At 39.7% G+C, this 23,638-nt stretch overlaps 1 protein-coding gene across 1 annotated transcript in view; it reads right to left on the bottom strand.

Moving 5' to 3' along the window:
• Positions 1–23,638, bottom strand: part of thsd7ba (thrombospondin, type I, domain containing 7Ba) — a 123,175-nt gene that overhangs the window by 89,570 nt on the left and 9,967 nt on the right. The window contains exon 2 of the mRNA XM_023424902.2: positions 1,763–2,624. Coding sequence (XP_023280670.1) covers positions 1,763–2,624 — 862 coding nt within the window. The remainder of the gene's footprint in view (positions 1–1,762; positions 2,625–23,638) is intronic.

Here is a 23,638-nt window from a genome sequence, read left to right as displayed (position 1 = left end):
AACGTAACATTTTTAACCCCTTCAATAGAGATGCCACATAGAGAGCGTGCGCAGCAGAAGACTGACAGATGTTAAGTGTAGTTGGGATTTAAACAGATTGGTGGACAGGTGTATATCAAGTAAAAACGGCATCTATTGTAGGAAATACTATCTGCTTGGACTAGCTACTCATGGATATCTTGCTTTCCTGACGAACTCCTGCTTGACGACATTCAAAGCTACTGTATTATTCATCCTAATGGTAAAGGTCTCAGGACATAAAGTTAACCTTTTATAGAAATGGCACTAAGAGCTGATATTCTCATTTTAAAATATGAAACGAGCACACTAGTCATGTAATTAGAGCTTCCATTGTTTAATTTGGACAATGTAATTGGTTAGGTTATTAAGATGTGAGTACAATGCTCATTGTAGAATTTTACTTTGTAATTAGGCTGTAATTAGAAAGGCAAAATGAGTCAGAACTCAGGTGGGAAATCCATATTCAAAAGCTCCAATCCCACTTCTTAGTAAATACCATGCTAATCAGGCACTGTACAGTAAATGGTCCCTTCACACTCGGGCCATAAAGCCAGTGAACCTGCCTAGAAGAGGATAATAACATGCAAATATCAAACGCACATCAAGATACCCAGTTTTAAGCTTCTCCAGCTCAAACAGCATGGGACACACAAAGCTCATCATGTAAAACCTGGCACGACACTCAATTCAATACTGTACACGAGTTAAAATCCCAAAAGCTACCGATGCTTAGCTTTCATCTAGCTGAACATATTTCCGATGAATTGCTCATGACAACAAATATGAAAGCAACGTCGAACGATGAAAATGCTTCATTCCGCCAGGATATTATTGATAGGTGGTTTCTGTTACAGTGGCTTCCATGAATAGCAGTCACTGATTGATTTTAACAGTCAGCTAATAGTGTCACTTTACACCAAGTAGATGGCATAGTGGCACTTAGTCAATATAATATACACTTGCAATGATTTTCTCTCCCCTTGTGGAGAAAGCACAAGATGGAATGTTGTTTATGACTGTATGTGTAGGTGTGAGCGTGTGTGTGAGCGTGTGTGTGTGTGTGTGTGTGTGTGTGTGTGTGTGTGTGTGCTTGCTTTGTGTGTGAGAATGTGCAGAGAAATCCATTCTTATCAAATCCAAATACCAGGGTTAGCTCAAACAGCAGGGACTGGGGGGACAGCAGCACTTGACATTTAACACAATAGTGGCTCACCACCATGCCAGTGTGCTAGTGAAACACCAGCTCTCACATAATTTAGCTATAATTGAATAAATAACCGCTGTCAATAAAAACCATTGTCGTTCACTGAATACAGCTCCGCATGAAAAAACTGTCCCACTGTGATCATGAGGGGGAGTGACCATTGATCATGTCCCTTGCATGTTATGAAACAATTTGAGTGTGGAAGGACCATAAAAACAATCAACTCCATTAGGACTATTTCACCTGACAAACACCCACGTTCAGCTACACAGCATTTTTACTGTTCACCTCATTCGCTACATCAGTAGAAAAAGAACTTAATGGAAGATAAATCCTGTCATCGGGTTTGCAGTCGGTCTGGGGAAAAGACCGACTGCAAACCCGCTCATCTCCCACAGCCACCTTCCTTTCATTATAATCTTAGACTTATCTTGGACCTTAAGAAATACCCTATTTTTCACTGTGTTTATTTCCCATGTATTCTTTGTAGCTTTGTATGAAAGGTGCGGCGCCCTGCAGTGCTTGTGAATGGCATACCTCAGCATAGCGTTCTTGCCATCACCCCGTGTGCAGCGGACCTGTCGTGTCTGGTATCCCACCTCCAGTTCCCAGGACATGGGGTATTTGTTGTGCACATGAGCATGGTGGTAGTGGTGGTTGTGATGGGAGTGGCGGTGAGAAGCCAACGTGTGCAACATGACTGTGTTGTTCTCAATTGAGCTGCTGCTGAAGTCCACTGTGGTCCTTCCGCTTAACACAGCATCTTTGTGATGGGGCAGTCTGCACTCGCTCCAGGCCCCTACTTTAAGGCTGTACTGGTACTCGCCCTCCCCAGCAGGGCAGTTGATAGGGCTAGAACAAGTCCTAGTCTCAGTCAAGTTGGGGCAGTTTGCCCCTCCATACATTGGTGTGGCCAGGACATGTCGAGTCCGGTGCTGCAGGCCAGCACCGCAGGTTTTGCTGCAACTTGACCAGGAGGTGAAGTCTGACACCACACAGTCCTGGGGGCAGGGGACAAGACAAGCCTGTTCCACAGGCGGTTTCTGAGAAAAGAATTCACATATCCTCGAGGTGACTGTGGTACGGTTTGAAGTGCGTACACAGTGGACTTGGCGCCTCTGGATGCCATGCTGTGCTGTAATGCATTCAGCTGTCCTCAGCTTGAGCTCATTGGAAAAGAAAGGGACAAGAACACAGCCCCCCCAGTCAGATACCTCCCACTCAAAGAGGTCCTGGTGCCAGTCACAGACCTTAAAGCAGTGCCGCTGGCTTTCTGGCTTCTCCGTGTGCTGGCAGTGGGAGTGGTGGCTAGTCCAGCCATCTCTGTGGACACACCATATTGTCCTTGTCTGAATCCCACCAGAACCACACTCATCCCCGATACACTGACCCCACTGACCTGCAACCAAGAAAAGACACATGGAGAGGACAATTTCATTAAAAACTGCAGCTTTAGAAAAAAATGATGATTTAAATTGCAGCTATCTGGCAGCTTGCAATCAAGCACAATTCAGGGCCATTCACTTAACCTCCGTGATTGCTTTATTCATGAACTGAGGAAGAAAGGAACAAAGAAACCAAAGTAATCAAACCACTGGCTGACATCAATATAAAAAAACACAAGGTTAGTTTCTTGGTTACAAAGGACTAAATTCAATTAGGTTCTTGATCCTAAACTGATCAATATCTTGAGTTATGTTAGGCATGGCCAGCAGATGGATCAGGTATTGAATTCTTTAAATCCGACTTCAGAGCAATATTTGGTTTTTAATTCAAAAAACTCTTATTAATTTTATCTCAATAAAGCCACCTCTTCAACAGTGAAAGCATCCGCTCTGCACAGATGAGACACTGCATATGGACAGTTTTAATAGATCTTCTGAACAAAGACGATGATTTTCATTAAAAATCACCCAAACCAACCAATGACATGAAAGGCATTTTGCTGTGGCGTGACTCCTTGCTCAAAGCGCACTGTGGATTTCAGTTATCTTAATGTGCAGTTAACAATGTTGGCTGGAATAATTTATGAATACAATCAGGGCCTGTCTTCAAAAGAATTTCATCTGGAAGTAGGAACTCTCTGTCTGTAGAACAGAAGCGACTTATACTAACACCAAGCTGCACTTTATGGAGTAATTCCCTGCGTACAGGGCAAAAACACAATTTTGCTCTTGTATGTTGATAACTTTATGAACTTCTAACAACACACTTCAAAAAGGTTAACTGGTAAACATATGCTTAATTATGTTTCATATCGCACAAGGCCTGACAGTTGATTCAGTCGAAGCCGGATGGGTCTGTTTGCATAGAGAGAAGTTTAAAAACGGGGTAAGTGTTGAGTTAACAGTCAAGTTGAAGATCTAATCCCCTCTCACACAGCTGCCTCAAAAATACATTTACCTCATAAATAAATTGCCAAGTTTTCTGAAATATAACTCTAATGTCTGCTCCAGTTACATTTTATATGTCAAGCACAGAAACACAGATACTGTCGACAAACACACATTATGTTCAGTTATATTGACATTTGAAACTTGGGGCCACACTTCAGTGTAATGCAGCTAAAACTAACTAACCGGCCAAGTAGAGCTCCACTCAAAAAAAGGTGCAAAATCCTGTTTTCCTTCCCCATGAAAATGCTGAATCCAATAAATTTCACAAGCAGTTAAGTTATGAAAGAGAGCGGCAACTTCATTTTTAGGTATTCACCATCGTGCCTGAGTGATGATGTGGTTGATATCCGCAGCATGAGGCAGGGCCGCACTTTACTGTCACTACTCGGTAACATCAAAGTACGTGTGACAAAAGCATAGCAGCTAAAAGTAATTTTCCATTTCTCACAAACACAGAAAAGTAGCAGTACTCTGTGGTCAGAGAGGCAACAAAAATTGCTGATATCTTTTTCCCGCTGTGAAAACTTGCATCTGCTTCAAAATGTACTACTTACATGAATTTGAGCTGACCTCAGCTTCCATTTCTGTTAAGACGGGGGGGGGGGGGGGGGGGGGGGGAGTACAAACTTTTCACAGCCACCTTCAAGCCCACACATGTCGAGGGTTTAGTTCTCAAAAATGAAAAATAAAAAAGCTACATTTTGAGTTTAGCTGTAGCTAGATATTTAAGATTTGGATGGATCTTAATCAAACCGGAAAGAAAAATTGAATGTTTTTTTACAATCGACATGTATACGAAGCACAAACACCATTAAAATACAATTAAGGTAGAGCTGTCGATCCCAACACTGACAACATGAGCACAGTGTTGCTTATCGCAGCTTTGTTAACTCGAGGCTGAGGTTTTGGGACTGATGAATAAGGACTTGGAAACTGCAGCTTCACAGATAGCTGGTTGTCATGCATAGACAACCCCCTGCTGCACTGCTTCTTTGATTGCTGTAATTCTTTTATGAAGAGGATTTTTCTCATTGATTATGGATGAGGCACCTGTTGAATAATAATGCACATTTTGCTAAATACTTGCGTTAGACTCTAGGTGTAGTTTCTTGATTTAATATGCTCTGAAATCGATACCGCAATGTGCCGTGATCTAGTGATGCACGCGGTTTTAATACCTGGAGAATTTGTAGATTCATACTATTCAAAAAGGCTAATTACTTTGCAATTTTAACAAAATTCTCATTAATTTGTGATTCAGAAGACCCAATACAAAAACTTATATATGGCCTCTTAATTTAGTTTTTGACCTTTTCATTTTCAAAAGAAGAAGACATAAATCAGAATAGGAAAAAAAAATGAAATCAATTTGCTGATATGATATGGTTATCTACATCGGTCACGTTTGCTTCTCATCAGCTCCTTTGCCACATGCTATGAAAGGGATAATTTGATTCATTTCTTCTAATTGGAATTAAATTGATGTAATAATGAGATCCTACTGCTTCCTAAATTGCTTTCGAATGACAAGTCGCTGCAAATGTTTTATGCCTTTCGTGCCAGAGAAATCAGTTGTTAACACTTTATTCCCTGGACAGTCTTTGATACGACAATGCTACTTTGAAGCTGTTGCTTTCTGCTTAAGGGGGCATATTTCAAACTGCTGAATTGTTTCACAGTTCATCGAAGCACATCATTGAGTTTATTCATCTTGGCTTTGCGATGTTAATAGGGACTTTCAGTGTTACTAACATCATTATCATTCATTCATGTGATCTTTTTGTCTTATGCGCTTCCTTTTGTTTTTGCGCAGGTACAACGCTGCTGACTGAATATGTGCTATTGATGACAAAGCTCAAAGGTAAGGAATTTACATTTTTTACTCTGGAAAGAAGATGACATGATTTGTCCATTTGGCTGGAACAGACAGGAAGTGCAAATACACATACGGAGGCACAATATCAAGAACATGAATGTCTTTGTCTGACATAGCGTGAAACACATTTGGGTTATTACCAGGACTTTTGTTGGTGGGCCACTACACAAATTGGGCCAATGGCTCATTGAGAAGAATAAAAAAAAAAAAAAAAATACATCAATGAGAGGCGAAGAAAGAGAGCGAGAGAGATAGATGTAGCTGTGTGGTTGTGATTGGCCCAGTGGAGCAGGATGCGCCGCCGTCATCTCCCTCTGGTCTGTCTCCCTCCCCACCGAACTACGTTAGGTTCGGTCCCACAGCTATGGCTGAGGCAACCGCGAGGCAGCCAGCTGTGGACTGCTGTTCAATCGCTTTGCATGAATAACAAAGTTTAAAAAAAAAAAAAACATAGGTGTGCCTCCAAAGCTCAGAAAAAAAGAAGTTAAATTCTAGAAAAATCCAAATGCTTCAAATAGTTAGTGCATCCAGCAGCAGTAACTCTGCAGACAAAGGAGAGGAGGGGCAGAGCAGCAGAGCGGCTTCAATACAAACATGAGTTTTAGAGCATAAGAGGGAGACAGACGACAACAGAAGCTTCTCTGAGTTTATTTTGGAGGATGATGTTGCAGTTTCATTTTCTGTTCTGGTTACATCAGAAAATCTGATACACTAATTAAAAGTTTGCCTGATCAGCTCGGACCTACATAATTGTATTACATAAGGATCCAGTGAAAAGTGTCTGGTGCTATATTTACTACTGTACTCTCCAGTCTGAATTCTAATCTCACTCTCTCTATGGCTACTACTGTGGTTATACAGAGTGGAAAGTGAAAAACAGAAATACAATTTAATATAATGCCAATAGAACACAGTAAACAGAAGCTACTTTACATTACTAATCTTCATTTTGTGTTGATTCCGGTCCGTGTGTCGATTCAGCCAGGTGCTCGTTTAGCTATGTACATAGTGCTCTGTTGACTATGTGATTTTTATTCCCCCAGGTCCACAGTCACACTTTCTCACAAGACATACATGTTTAGTGTAGACAGCAAAGTCTTTTTTCTCCAATTGCTTTTCAGATGATACCAAACATGACCTTCGTATGACTTGAACTGTATGTTGGTTGTTGGTGTGGCTGTACACTCATGTTATATTCCTTTTTATTGGCTGATGCCATTATTAACACCAAGGACAACTGCACATAATGATAATAACCAGGCATCAACTTGACTGGAGACACAATGAAAGATTCTCAGGGTCGGGGAGGAGCCATTGTTGGTTGGATTTTTTTTTTTTTCTGCTTTCTGTTTCTCTTATTTATTTATTTGTAGGATATACTTTTACTAAGAGGTAAAGTCATTGGCCATTGAAGTCAAACAATGTGAGGTTACAATAACCTTCCTAGCCGGTTATTTTTGATCGGCTACCTTCAAAGCGGCTGCATTAAACATGAGACCAAACAAAGATAGAAAACAGAGGTGCATGCCCAAACTGGAGCAGTGGTCCTTGGGCATGAAACATTTTGACAACGATCTGTCTGACTTCGCTTATTTAACTTATTTCAGTTTTATGGAACAGTGGACCTTCGCCAGGCAATATGCAATTTTAGATGAAGATGGATCCTCTGCACTTCTACACATTCTCATTATAGTAGGTGACACTGACTATCCTGCAGTTCTTCATTAACTATCTTGTATTTCTGAACACATATTTAGGCTGCGGCACGTTGTATTAAACTGAACTAATGTGATATTACTTCAGTTTTCAACTGATAGTTTGAGCTCTGGCTTAAGATGATGTGAACTGGCGGGTTATTTGTTTACAACCTCAAAGCTACTTGATGCGCTTTGAACTAGAGAGACACCATGTTATCTGAGGAGATCACTCACATCACAAAGCTGTGAAAATATCTATATATACAAATACATTTTAATTAGACTAATTAGACGGTAGATAGTCAGTCAACTCTAATTTGAAAATGTGTAAATCATACACCCAGTTCCAACATTACTGCTGCGTATGCACTTAAAGAGACATTTTCATTTAAATCACAGCTGAAAAGACCAAACAAATCTTTTATGGGTTACATCTTAAAATAGACATGAAAGCTCCCACAAATATAAGATATGAGCAGCAATTCACAGCTGAGCTTAAAGACCCTCTGTGTCAACCCAGCACATGTCCTTCCTGCTCTCTCGACTGAGTGCGCTGCTCCTTCAGTCACTGATGGCACTCTTTCATGATAACCACTCTTTCATCACGTTTGCTCGATGTTGCTGTTTTCAAACTGTGCCAGGATATGTGCGCGTGATTTATGGAGGTGTGATTGGGAGTGATTCTGCTGCCAGGGGAGCCAGCTAACACAAGCACTAGTTCATCTCCTAAGCTCTGAATAATCACTCTCTCGATCTGTCAGCATCAGCATCTGTCAGGCCCTCAGGACGAACCAGTCGCCCACAGCTCCTTCATTCCTGTCGCACTTAGTCGCTGTGCTTACACCTCCAGGGGGCTCTAGTGCCTGTGGGACCCCAGATATATTTACTATTCCATTTACGTCCTTGCTATAAGAAAAAACTGAATTGGCAAAAGGCTGAGCAAACTCCACTACAATACAAGAAAAGACAGAAATTAAACACAGCCGGTATTGCATGACTAAACACGTCTTCTCTTTTTAAGGCAGTGTTCAGCTGAACCCTTAAGTTGGACAAATGATAGCAAAGCTGTACAACAATAACAAGTAACACAACAAAAGCAACCTCTACTATGCCCCTAAACCAGACAGAGGAAGACAAAGAGGGAGCAAACAGCAGAGCAGCAAACTGTCTCCTACACAGAAGCGAACAACGCTCTGTCAGGAAAAGACTCACCACTGTTAAATCTTTTCCCTCTCTGGTCCCCCTAATTACATTTAGTAAAAGCATCACTGAGTCAAATTCAAACAATACAGGATTTTTGGGAGCTGAATTTTCCAACTGCATGAGCCCGTGTTGGTGTTAATGTGAGATCTTTAAAACTTTTAAACCAACACATTTCGTTTTTTTGATGAATTAAACACTATTGTAGCTTTGTCAATATTGTCAGTTTAACGCATCAGTTATTAAAGCAACTGGATTTTAGACACCCTCGCACTCTCCTGAAATGACAGCTTTTTTTTTGAGCATTTATTGGTCGTATTGATCTGTGTCTCTGTCTGTTGCACTTTATTAAGCTCGTACTGTTACAAATCAATTAATTCAGTTCTGGAGTAACAGCATTCAATACTGTAACTTGAACAGTACAACAGCACTCCAATTTTAATTACATGTTTATCGACATGACATTCAGTTGATAATTTACTATAATGTTTTTTTTCTGAGCCAGAGCTTTTTTTATGCTTTTTCTTCACAAGTATCTGCTGAGTGTACTCATCATCCATCTTCAACTTCTCTCCCCGAGTTAAGTTTGACTGTGCAGATACATGCATCCTTTGTCAAAACACTTTTTAATTAAATGATACCTATGCCACGAGCCTCATTATGCACTGAGCCGTCCCCCACGTCGCACTTCCATCAGTTGTAATTTATGAGCAGCGAGGTGCATCCTCAATTACAACATTCATATATGCAGAAATTCATCAGATTATCATCAGGCAGTCAATCCATCTCCAGAAGGCCTGAGTCAGCTCATTTTAACCGAGTGTTTATGTAGCAGGGTTTGAGGGAAATTTTTGAAACGTGAGCCAAAGAAGTTAAAAATCATCACAGAGGGAAACCTCACGGGCAAATTAAGTGATAAAAAAATGGCTCATCACCTACAGCTAAAAAATGAAAAAAAAAAGGTTGTGTAAGTTTGACATTCCTGCTTGAATTTCAACAATTTATTTCCATAAATGGTCAATAAGTGAATGCATTCTAGTAATAATTGTATCTTAAGATATATATTGCAGCTTACATTCTACTGCGGTAAAGCATCATATGCAGCTTCAATATTACATACTAATGAATTACATACCTTGGGGCTGCAATAATATAAACATGACCCCAATGTACCCCCTGTTATAATTTAGCTTTTAGCCCTCCAGCACCAGTGCCAGACCAACTTGAATACCTAATCACTCACTGAATGGCCAGCAGTATTATGAAAACAAGGCTATGTGATGCAATACCCATTTGGGCCAATCAGTAACTAACCAAATAAACACTGTAATGCACACTGCTCTTCAGACAAAAAATGTCATTTTAAAAGGCCAAAGTATAGCAATGAGACTCATTTCCTTCCGTTAATGAAAATCTGATTAGTGGAGATATTATGCATGATAAATGGACAGACAAATAAATACACAGACCAGGGCTGATCCAGAGTCTGTAGCCTGATTCAAAGAGATAGTCTCACATTCTGTATAAACCAAAATGCAGGACCAACAAGCTCCTCTGCTCTGATTTATCTCAAATCAATACTATTGTAAATCATGAAGAGGATCATTTTAATACCAGCATGAAGACTTCTAAGTGAACAATCAATCATCTTTAGTCAGTATTAGCATGATTCCTTCAGAGAGCTATCACACTGTGGGATCCGAACTGTATTTAAATTGCACAACACAGCAGAGTAAACAAAATAGCAATAGAGTTCGTAAGGACTCACTGCCCTCACTGATTTATTCACATTCTGTTTTCTGCGAATATTTTCACTTCAGCATGTGCAAAACAAACAACATTGTGCTGGTGCAGGCTGCATGATTAGTCTAATGTAAACCGGCATTTAAATCCATGTTTATATGCTATTTACAATCATGGAAGGTTGCAATTCAGCAGCTCCAGCAGCAGCAACTGCGACATAGCTAAGCGCTCATATGGTCTAGTGTCAAACTGACATTATCATTATGCACAAACATACTGATGGTGAGACAACATACACCTATGTGTAGCATAGCAGAGAACTTTTTCTGATCCAAACATTGTGATATTGATCAAGTTGTGCTACAGTAACGGCATCTCAGTACAGAATATCTACAAACCTGAGGCATCACATGCAACATGCATGAAGGCTCTTTGTTATTTCAGTCAGGAGTGCGGAGCTGCAGCTCAGAGGAACTTTCAGGCTACTTTTTAAGCTAATATAGTCCTTGCTGCTTGGCTTTGCACTAACATAAATTGCAGACAGGGCTACAAAAATAAGTAGTAAGTCTACAGTATATCACATAATCAGCTTATATCCAAAGACACATTTATGCATTTATGTTTAGATTTGTATGTTAAAGTAAAGTATAGATATGAACTGAAATGAATATAAATGTGAGTTTAAGCCATAGGTTTGAGGACATAGCGCTGTGTTGATAACATGAAGTGTAAACTTTGCTCACTGGCAGCTCGAAAAGCTTCATCTGTACCTACGATTGCGTAGGTACAGATGAAGAATAAGTTTGCATTGCCTATTTTCTTGTGTCACATATTTTTTCTTGGTCTTTGTCAGAGTCACATTTGTCTTTATGCTCCTACTCTGAATATCTAACCTGCCCACAGCAGTGGGCTGTCAGAGAGTTTCAAATGGGTGCTGTTGAAAACACAGGCACCCTTTCTGTTAAGTCAGGAAAACAAACAAGCAAAGGTAGGTGGACAAATAATTTAAAAGCAGCCGACATGAACATCATTTTCCTGGGCTACGAAGCCTTCGTGATAAATATCTTGGACTAACTCATTACAGGTAACCTATCCACGGAGTTTTGTGAATGAGCTCGGTTTGTTTCAGCAGAAATTTTGTCTCGTCTTCGCTGAATTTCCTGTTGTTTCCCTGGGTTATGACAACACTTTGCTTTCAAATGTAACTGCTGATATCGGAGGACATGATGATACTGCTAGACACAAGTGTACTACTCAAATTAGCAGAGAATGTAGAATGGCCAAACTGGGAGCTTGCTGCAGACATGTCTAATTACTCCTGTTGCTTTCCCTGACAGACTCTGTTGTAAATCCATTAAATCAGTGAGTAAAATATTATTATGACTGAGAGGTATAATGTCCAAAACTGTAAAAAAATGTTACAGGTTGATAAATGGTATTCAATTATGTGCAATGCAATATCAGCACAACACAGCAGGGCACTGGGTTTTCAGTACTCAGGCTCCATACTAAATCTCATTCCAGTGTAATTTCCTTTTTGTCCCCATTGAGATTGTGGCACATCCCGTTGTCTCACACCTAAGAATATGCACATGGTCAAAGCTAGACAGGACACTCTCCCACTGAAATCAGTGTTTGGCTGTTCTAGCCTTAGGAGACCTGATACTTGATGTATGAAGCATATATTGTATTTCTTCTAAGATCTCGTTTATTCTCAGATTCTACTTTGATTTTAGGTTAGAAAATCCCTTTGGGGATTTTCCTGAGAATTGATGTGTTTACACTTAAAAATGCCACAGTACTGTAGTTGGTATCACTTTAAGACATGAAGACAACAGTGGGGGCCAGCCGGAGGTGTGCTCTACCTCTGCGGTGATCAGAATCTTTTTCCATGTAATTGCTTGTCTCATGTGGTCTCCTCAAGTCCCTGCACCAGTCTGTGTAGAGGTGACAGGTAATTGGATAGGATGTCATTCACTCCTCTGTCTCACTGTCTTCTGCTGACCTGGGATTTCTCTCCCGTAAGCACAGGAGCAGAACTAATGGCCATATCTACAGGCAGCAACCTGAGGAAAGACCCTAGTGTTTTGATAATGCAGGTGATCAGGGCCGTGGCAGGACAGAGATAAAGTGAAAATTGTATCTCTGGCAATGCAGCACAGCCTGTGTGATATATCTGCTCATTCTGTTACAAAACAAAATATGTGGGTAAATTCAGCACTGTAGCCATAGGAGCTGTTGTGACATTTTTCCACTTGGGTAGTTTGTGTCAATTATTATTTTATCCACTAAAACCACCAAAAGAATACATTCTTTGAGCTTATTTACTTTTCTCCAACACAGGATAATTTGACATTGTCACCTGGCATTAGCTCGAATGATTTAACTTTAATATTTATATGATAATGCAGGTGAAAGACTTGAAAAGAATAAAAAATAAAGAAATGTATAGGCTGATTTGGGAATAACTGCATTAAGAATGGGGAATAAACTGACTGAATATGAGGCTATGAAGAGATAAGAACAGCCTTGACAAGGTTGTCTTCATGGCTTAATATCTGTTGAAGCATCATTTGAGTGCTGATTCCCGAGCCACGAGTAGCAGTTCCTGAAGTGCTGCTCTGTTTCTGCTCAAGTTTGAAGTGAAAACACTTCCAAATCATGGCAGCCAGGTTTCATCTACGAGCACAATGTAAACTACAACCAGCAAGTTGCAACAAAAAACATGTTTTCCAGCAAACCTATACCATGCACTTACCATTTATGACACGGTTAAGTTTAGACAACCAAAACCAGCTGGTTATGGTCATGGAATGTAACCAAACAAACCTCATTGTGTTTATGTTAACAATGGATCAAATGACTATATGTAGAGTGAATGGAGCTGCTTATGGAAAATGAGCTGGAAAGCACATCTATGCTTACTTCCTCACTGAGAAATCTAGATCAGGACTTGTGCCGCACCCACCACCGCTACTTGTGCTCAGTTGACTGGTGCAGCAGTATGTATCGAGATGGTAAGGAAGGAACATCGGAGAGACTCAGCCACAGTTAAGCCTCAGTCAGACCCAGGCTCAGGAGTTTTTGGAGGAGTCTGTTGTGACCAAAATCAGTCACTAGCTGGCGTATGAGAACGGTCAGCGTAGTTAGCCATTTATTTATGTTGTTTGTTAGCTCGCAACTGGCAGCGACTGACACAGTGATAGTGGTTGTGCTAATGCAAAGTTTGCTGCAACTGCAAAAGTTGATAGGATTGGTTCCTTAGTAACATGACGTATGAATCCCTGGCTGTCTGAATCCATTTTTATGAGACATTAATTGACTGCAGTAATGGCATTGAGTGATTATATCGCTCGTGATATGTCTTGTATTATATAAAAAAAACACCATATAGACATATTAATAAGTTTCATCAGAAGATATTTTTCAGGGAAAGCAGCATTTACTGTTATAGGAGACTGGATTCATGCTTTGGCCTCCGTGTCATAGACTTTGTACACCTATCCATCCACCCTCACCTTCACACCCTCACTTTTCACTATAGGTTACGCTATGTCCTGCTTGAAGTTGCCAGGTACTACTGAAGTGCTGAAAATTAGACCCATTATATTTCAAAAACATTTGAACTGGTATAGACAAACTGCCAAACACAATTCTTCTTTCTTTGTTTTCTGTTTAATAACTGTAATTATTGTGAATATGTGTATTTATTCAGTGCTATCCAATACATTTTCAGCATTCAACTTTTTCAACATGGTATTGACATATCATTTAACTAAACTCAAAAAGGCTTAAGTGAATTCAACAATGTAAGTAACTCAAGGACATGCTTTGTCGCGTTTTTGCCATGACAGCTGTGCAGCACTTCACATCATCTACTTGCTGTCCTTTTGTCCGTGTTTCTGAGTGTGTGCCGTGTGCAGATGGAAAGAGCAAGGATGAAGTATTGTTTTTGTATTGTTCCTGTCCTAGATTATTAGCTACTCTTCAAAATATTTTATTTTATGGTAAATTTGAGCTCAAATTGTAAAGAAAAGTGCATGGTATAAAAGATCTCTGTATGGTATGATTCATAAAAGGAAACATCAGGATCAGAAATAATAATACCTCAGTACAGATCTTCCAATCCCTAGAAAGATCTGCCTTACTCACTGAGAATGAATTCTAATTCATGAATACGCTGCCATTTCTGTTTTTCTAAGGGGTTTTCATGTTTCAAGTTTATTTCATATTATAGAGTTAAATGAGAGCAATCTGTTTTTCCCTTTAATCAAGCACAAAATGGTCCTGGAACTGAGTTGAGGACCAATTCTATGAGGACACTCTGCCAAGAGAGTTTCTCTGGCAGAAGAAGTGATTACCCAAGTCAGGTAGCCTGCAGAGTGTAACCTGCAGAGGCTAAATACTTCACCTCTCCTCCATCTGTCATCTCTGTTCCCTTTGTCCTTCAATTATTCATCAGATGCTCCCTCATTTTATGGTCATCTGTGGGAGGTCAAATAAATAATGACTGGCCAAAATGACATTTACCAGCATCCCTGTCACTGCTCAGCCAAACCTTGCTAATTTCACATGTGGGACGTGGCAATAGAGAAAACCGCATGAGTGTTAGAAAAGACTTGTGGGTCCCTGATCGCTAACACCAACAAATGCTCAGTATTCAGCTACAAGAAACCCACTGCTGTGTTTTATTTCTGTGTTGCAACTCAGAAAATACAGAATGTGCAATATAGAAATAATACAGTCTGCTTTCAAATGTGAAATTGAAAAATTGCTCAATACACTCTGTACGGCTGCTGTATATTGATACCCACATGATCACCTCAGCCAAATACACACCACAGTATCTGCCCTGTCTTTATCACGGATCCAAACAAAGCCGTCAGCCACTGTGCAGCCAAGGTAGCTGTTATCACTGAGTCCATTAGAGATGTGCAGACACCTCAAATTCCATTCCCCCGCGAGACTTATTGGAAAGGACAGAAAACTAATAGACAGTTTGGGAGTTCCGATAGTTGGGGATGTACCTTCCTTCATCTCCCTCAGATAACAGGAAGGACATTCCGTCTGTAGTGGGCAAATAAGTCGGAGCGGAGTCAAAAGTATGGGAGAAATGTTTGATAGGTATAAATGATTTGTGTCTGCTCTGTTGGTCTGTGCAGTCGCTTGGTCCACCATGTCAGTCCTGAGGAAAATATTTTCACTTACAGCAAATAAATTATAATATAATTATCTGTAAAGTAAATGGATGGATTGCCATTGTACATAGACATTCATGGTCACAAGAGGATTAGTCTTAATGACTTTGATGATTACCTGCAACCACTAGGGTTTAAACTTCTTGGTTCAGGTTAAAACAATTATTGGAAGGGCTGTGAATTAAATTTTAAATGGACATTCATGTAAAATGTCGACATTTCAATTTATCCAGCAGTTCTGGTTCTGCAAACGAGCATCTCTGACCGAAACAAACGCCTCGTCAGACACACCTCCGACCCCGCTTCGGCCACAACCACCCTCTCCCTTCATGTTCTCTGTCAGCAAGATGTTTAGTTAAAACGGCAACTAAACATACAACGAGAAGCACAACTGAAAGTTACCCTGTGTGCACGAGAGCCAGCAAAAAAAACAATCCAATCTGAACGATCGCATGCTCCACAATGTTGGGAGTAACCCAGTTAGCAATATAGTAACATTTGCAGAACTAACTGGTTAACATCAAATTAGCTGACATTATCATGCCTTCTGTAGCCAGTCACTAATGACAAGAGACACCAGTTCAGAGTCAAGCTGAAGCCCGTTAGCAGCTTGTGGGGCTCTCCATCTCGGTAAAGCCAGACCAGTATTAGCGCAAAGCAGACTGGGAAAGAAATTCAGCCTTGGACTTTTCACATGAATGACACTGACAGAGCTGGTAAAAACTCACCAGTTAGCTGCAAGTACATGTATTTATGTATGATCAAGGCTTGGTTGGTAAATATAACCCTCACAATCAAAGCTATCAACTTTGAGTCCTTGAATGATTTGTTGTCATTATTAGAAAGTGGAGAAAAAACATGTGACAGTGAAAACAATAACTTAATTTCAGCACTTGCTGATTGTGATCTTCATTTCTGAATGCACCCAAAATAGGAAAGACAGGCATAGAAGCATGTGCACACATCAGGAAGAGATGTGGGTGTGACGCAGGGATTTTAAATCACATTAAACCCGGTGCAGCCCACCCTGACAGGCAGCTACGTGGCTTTGATTTTGTGGCTCATAACTCATGGCTGAAGTTGAGACAAGGCGGTCGCAGATCTGAGTGTAAACTGAATATTCACCACTTATACACCGTGCGAGCAGATTATTAGGTACGCCTGTGATCAAATTCCATACAACGGCCCTGCCATACTTCAAAGTATGAAGTATTATACATCCAGTTTCTGTTTAATACTGTGTCAGTGAGGTGTGAATCGGTTTTACAGTGTATTACATTACATTTTGGAGGTTGTAGTCTGCTGTGCTTTTGAACTGTATTGCATTGTACTGAGATGTATATTTTCTTGTGTAATGTACAACACTCCCACAGCAAAATTACTATTAGTCATCTAAAGCAGTGGTTACACCTCTCTTCTTGATGTGACCTGACACATCCTGCAGCATGGTGTTATTTTTTTTTTAGATCTGAACAGTCTTAGGACTCATCTTGGTCTGACTGAGATACAGTCACAAAATGCACATTTTGAGGTATCCTATCTCAGCTGTGTGAGCATAAATCTGGCTACAGTCCTGATCCTGCCAGCAGCTACATTCACTTATCATGTGTCCCGCTGACATGATAAAAGAACTGGAAGAAGAAGTAAGTGTAGATGCTTGCTGATGCTTTCTTGCACAACAATTCTGCACTCAAGCAGCTCTCTGCACATAAGAGAAACACCATGGAGAGTACCGTTCTATAGTGAAACACAACCAAAAGATAACTATAGGAAACCCTTTCCTCTCCACGGAAATCCAAAAGACAACAGAAAGCTGTATATGCACTGCACTCTAAACAATATCCATCTGTCTAAACTATGCAGCCTGAAACACAAAAAAAATATGAGGAACCACCTTGCACTCAGTAATCTTTTTACACAAGACAAATAAATCACAGAGCGAGAGCAGCAGATTATAAAAGCGCAATTTAGGATAGCAACATATACTGTACACACACAAACACACACACATACAGTAAGTATATGAATAGAAGCTAAATTCAGACCAAAGTGGATGGTCTTACCATCGTTAAGTTGTCCGTCAGTTTTGGGACATATGATGGCCACTATGGACATTGCTTGGTTGGTGTTGGCTATTGACAGCGATGTGGTGTGGCACTATAGTTCCTTAATACATCACAGCTGGGTGTGGTCACGTGTACAACGGACTGCACTTGACCACACCCAGTGGCGATGTTGGATGTGGTCAGCGGTTCAAGAGACTTCTACTCAGTCCACAAGAGTCTCTGTTTTACCCTCCTTCCAAAAATGTTGGATGTGGTGTTACTGTTGAAGACAATATAAATATAATACCTTTAGAGCTTCGGCATAATTTTCTTTAATAAAAAAATGCTAACCTTCTCAGAAATAACATGTATATAAACATGTTATTTAAGATAATGAAAAAAGTATTGTTTTTTTGTAATGGTCACAAAACTGAGGATATATAATGGCTTTTGTAAATAAAATTTATAATCAAACACCCACCTCTACTGTTGGTGATAGTAAGCAATCCCAGACTGAAAACACACTTTGAGATCACCCTTGAGTCGATGTGGTGCCAGCTCTTTGGATCACAAAAAACAAATGCCTTTCACCGGTTTATAACCTGCCAAGTGAAAACTCATTTAGAACAATCAGAGACAGAGAGAGGGGATAACAATTCTCTTGACATTTTAGGGCCCACTGGACATAGAGAGTAAAATATTGGAGAAACTCCGTGGGCAAGTTTCTCACCCAGCTGGTCAGACTTTTACCAACATGTCAGAATAATCCACACAAACAACAGACAACAAGAAAGTTGGATCTTGAAAAGTCTCTTTTTCATATGGAGGCAACAGCTGCTATTTCCCAGAGGGTTTCCCTAAAAAGAACATCACTTGTCATTTCATTTTCCATTCTTCCCCAACACACACAGCTCCTCCATACCCCAAAAGGAATGCTTGAAAACTACAGCGCAACTATAATAATTAATCATTTTCTGCAAACACAGCAAGACTATTTCTGGATCAAAGACTGAAAAATAAAAATTACAACACAGGACTCAACTAGGTGCATAACTTTAAATCTCCAAATTATCCATGACTGTCTTTGTTGCTGTCCTAAGAGGAAAGGTCACGGGGTCGATAGGCTGCTTCGTCACGGTGGCCGCTCTCTGCAAATATTGCATCTGGATGAGGAGTAATTCAACAGATGCGGTAATTAGTCTCGCTTCTTGGTGGTGATGGGTAGTTATGTGGTCATTAAACTCAAAAGATGTCTTCCTGTTGGGAGCGTGAATGTTTGCAGCTGTGTTTAACATAGTAAGACAGAAGCCATCACTTCACGGTGGAGGTAATAAAAGATCAAACATCACTTCACAAATTCTAATTAAAAGTTCACCTGCCTTCTTTCCTCATGATTAAATGCTGGGCGTCTGGGGTAGGAAAATGATGCATGGCATATCCAACTTATATTAATTATGTGCTATGAGTTTCTTGACATCTTGCAAACCAAACCTAAGCATCTTTCCTTGTTAAATTACCCCAAATGTAATTTCAGACAGTCCAGTGAAGAATGTTTTTTTCTCAGCGCGACTGTTTAAGGAGCAAGTTGAGCTGAGGTCCTTTTATATATTCTGATAAACACAAGATCTTAGCTTTATGGGGAATCATATCACCAGAGACAATATGAATTACATTATTATTTGTTAAGTATTCTGTAGTGATAGGAGAAACAGCACCAAACAGGTACCTTGAGAAGGAACTGAGTGAATATTAATGCAACATATTGGCTTCATCGAAATATTCTTCACTGTGTTCACTCTTACTTTTTTCCATTTGATAATTGACGGACAAATAAAAAATAAATGAAAAAATAAATAAACCTGTCATCTGCAAATTGGACTGTACAGGATACAATGTATGTACTGGCAATGGTTTATTTCTGTTTCCATAATGAGTTCCTTCAGCACACAGGTTCATTCCTTATAGCATCCCTTGGTCAACTAATGACTAGAATGATCTGATCAGTCTGATGGTCATGTTTTAATCGTGAATACAGAGCAGGACTGTGTGTCACTCTGAATAAGACAATCTGCCAGATGAAGATGTAATTATAGCCATGCTTTGATCCAGAACAAAACACAATGTTTAACGGACTTTCTGTTGTTAAATTAGCAAGTCAGTTCTGATGGTTTATAAATATATATTTATATATTTAAACATAGTTACCTAGTTCAGTACCTAGGGTGGGTCATTTTTCAACAGCTGCTGCCAAGATACTCAAGCACTCACTAAAGTCTGCAAATCTCAAGTTCTGTGTGTCAGGGCTTTAAACAGACTGTTTACCAACGACAGCAGTACACAAGCTCAGCTAACACATGAGGCTGATATATACTGTAACTATAGCAACTTTTGAGTTTCTGCCTAAACTAATGAGGCCTTGTTTCATTTGTGATGAGTAGGTTGATGAGTGGGAAATTGTGACTTTGTCATTGAGTTGCCATTCACTGGTTCAGGCCCCATGCTGCCAAATCAGCCAGTGTGAGAGCATGATCCCTGATCAAGGAAAGGCCCCCAAGCACCCCTACAGCAAAACCCACCAGCACCCTTTTCCCATCACTGTCTGTTTATCATTACACCAGTGTTCTCTCCCCTAGTTAAATCTTATTGAAATGCAACTTTGTGAGCGTCTCATTTAAATCTCTGTGAAGTACACTCCCTCTTGAGATCCACACAAGTTCAACATTACGGCTTCAGGTTTATGAAATTCAATAATAATTTTTTTTTTTTTTTTTTTTTTTTTTTTTACAGGATCCAGGGTTTGAAGGCTGGAGAGATGCAGTCCTGAGGTAAAGTGACTTTGCTGAGATGAATAATTATAAAACCATTTGTGCTAACTCCCCTGAAGACTTTAAGAGACTTCTAAGGCTCTGCAACGTGATATAATTTCAAGATAATTGCAATTTCTGGATTAGGATATTTTAGAATTGTTTTCACATAAATACTCTTATTTTAACAATAAATAAATTGACAACATTACTGTTGCAGAGGCTTGATTTAGGCTGTATTAGAGGCATGGCTCTAAGTGAGTGGTTCTCAAACTTTTCCACATCAAGGATCCCTATAAACTGAAACAAATTAGACCACATACCCCCATCTGATAAGATTTTTGTTTCTAGATGTTTTATTACAGAAAGTGTTTGCAACCCATGATCAAAATAGTCATACATACTGTCATTGTGTTACTTATGGCTGAAATGATATTGAAAATATATTATTCCCCTTTTTGCTGGCTCTCCCAGGGGTCCTTGAGGGGGTTTCTGGACCCTCTTTTTGAGAACCACTGCTCTAAGTAATGTATATGTGTCAGTTAGTCAGTCGATCTGTCAACTTGGTGCAGACTTAAATACCTTAAACAACTATTTGACCTACTGCAATGAAATTTAGCAGAGACATTCATGGTCAGCAAAGGGTGTGACTTTAGTGATCCCGTCACTTTTCCTCTTGCGCCATAATAAGAATGATATTTCTGCTACTGAGTTAAACTGGTAAGATGAACTGCAATAAAATTTGGTACAAATGTTCATATCTCCCTTAGGATGAATTGTAATAACTTAAATTACCCGCTAAATTTTCATGTAGCACCATCAGGTCAGAATTTAAATGGTTGTTGGCATGAATTTAAAGGGGCTATTTGTAAGTTTTCTCTGCCGCCAGAGTGGGTGATGGTGATTGATGCTTGACAAGAGCTTCAGCCGTTGTTGGGTTTACAAGACAAGAGGTTATAATACGCCCTCTGAGCAGTGCTATGTCTTTCAGGCTCAATGGAGATTATTGGAAAGTGATGAGATGGGCTGAGGCCCGGGGCTAGCGAGATAGCATGCTAACATTGGCATTGCTTTCCACCACTGGAAACAACTCATGGCGAGTAAAGGAATGAAGTTTGATGCTGAACTCGCAGAGTTTCTTCTAGAATGGTAAGTAAATATTAATACTAACCCTGGCTATGCAGCAATAGCAAAACTTAAAAATACCTCCTTTAAATTATTGTTAGCATGCCGACTTTAGCATTTCATTCACTAAAACAACAAACGTGGCCAGAGAAAGCACCACAGTGCCTCACTAAGAGTAGAAATACTAATCCAAAAAAATCTACGGGTGGTGCTTTACATCCCTGTCACAAAGATGATGCAGTATGTTGACTGCAGTTCAAATTCTCCCTCTCCATATTAACTGTGAAGGGATCCCTTTCACACACCACTATACACTGTAAGACCTGGAGAACAAACTATGCAAACTACACATGAAAAAAAACCCAAAAAATACATTCTAAAGTTCTGCCAAAGAGGCTTCAGCAGCCTGAGCTAGCTACATGAAACAACCTGAAGTACGTCTGCCAGTATTAATCTCATAATCATCATGTAAACAGGAAGCAATCAGAATATAAGTGCTACAGTTTATTTTGCCAGAAAATGATCCTGATACGTTTAGATCGCGACATCAGATATTTCTTGTTTATCTATTTATTTATTCATTCATTTTGCCCATTTAGGAAATGACTCTCTTTCACCTCAGAAGGAAAAGAGAAAATTGCCAAGTGTGGAGTCCCGACTGAGATTAAGAAGTCACTCCCAACAATGTGTTCAACAGCCTGGCAAAATAAAAAAAGAGGATGAAAATCAAGTATTTGCAGAATTAATTAAACTGGTTTGCTGTGCCCATTGATACCAGTGGGTTCCTCCAGCTCTTCCTCTACTCTCAACAAGATTTATTCAGCTGCTCATCCAAGGGAAGGACAAATGAAAATTAACAAGTGCTAAGACTAAACTAAAACAAATGGCATGCTGCAGAGACATAACTTGATACTGGCCAAACTCATAAACAAAACCTTAAAATAAATGAAATAGTACTGAATAAAATCCCCAAACCCCAAATTTAACGTACTGTAGCAGCCATATCTGGGAATATCTGAACATTGTTAAATCCATTAATGTTTAAAGAAGTCAGCTTTAGTTGCTAAAGCAATACATATAATAAGTCATTGGCTGTCATTACATTCTGTGATTCATTGTGCCATTAAGTTTTATACCGTTATGAATCCACAGTTTTTTTGTCTTTCAACTATCATGAATATGCTAATTGGAAAGAAAAATCAAATACCCATTGTCTGAAATTAGGAATGCAAGACGAGGAAGCATTCAGTTAAAAGTCGTGTTCCTTGCTCAAAATACAGGCTATTACAGCTAGTGTCAGTGCAGGAGCTTTATGTCTCCCTGTGACAAGAAGGAAGACCTGTGTAATGTCTCGAGGACATCAAAAATCTGACATTTTGAGTGTATGATTATAGCTAAACAATGTGCTGCTAAAACCGGTATTAGCCATGGTAGCATCTCAAATGGAGCCAGGCATTTAGGATCCATCTCTAATGGGTATTAAGTGGGTATTAAGTACACGTTGGTCCCAACAGTCAAAATAAGAAAAGATATAAATATAAATAAAAATCAATACTGATATCTTCAGTATACTGTAGGCTGAAGACAAACTGACATGACTGAAGCCTTTTCTGACTAATGTTACAGACATACCAAGCCTTCACAGGGTGTACAGGCCTTTTAATATTGTTAAATCACCTGTGTGAGTTTACCATGGTTGTACGGGCCTTTTAATAACCCTGAAAGGGTTAATAACGACAGGGTTAATAACCCTGTCAGGGTTATTAAAAGGCCTGTACAACCATGGTAAACTCACACAGGTGATTTAACAATATGGTCTGATTAGACTTATTCTCAGGAGCATGTGTGTACAACCTGCTTGCATTCTGCCTGACTCTGAACTATTAGGGTGGAACAGATTGTTTAATGTGCGGACACACTGGATTTCTCTCCCATTTTGATTTCCATTTGGAACAGGGAGAGGCATATTTCAGTCATGATTTGACTTGTCTCCTGCTGGTAGGCAGAAAGGAAGCAGAGAAGAAAGGAAGGCAGGGAGGAGATCTCTTCCTCACCCTGACCAAGTGCTGTGAGTGCTTAAACATTTAACCATGAAAATGTTTAATCGTGCTCTGGTTGCTTTATGAATGGATATTGTATTGTAAGAGCTGATATTATGGTGATAACAAATGAAATACTTATGTTAGTGGACATTTGAAAATTAGCATTTTGCAACAGTATTTCCTCTACGTAATTCCTCAGAGACAAGACCGGCACAGTGTCACTCAGCTGAGTCATCCAGATAACTCCGTACACCTGCTTCTTGAAACATATACCCCAAATCCCATAT

This window comes from Seriola lalandi, unplaced genomic scaffold (assembly GCF_002814215.2).
Source record: "Seriola lalandi dorsalis isolate HSWRI2012SDOR001 ecotype SW California unplaced genomic scaffold, Sedor1 jcf7180002054758, whole genome shotgun sequence".
In the NCBI taxonomy this organism is placed as follows: Eukaryota; Metazoa; Chordata; class Actinopteri; order Carangiformes; family Carangidae; genus Seriola; species Seriola lalandi.
The sequence above is the reverse complement of the archived record's forward strand: the minus strand, read 5'-3'. Positions and strand labels throughout refer to the sequence as shown.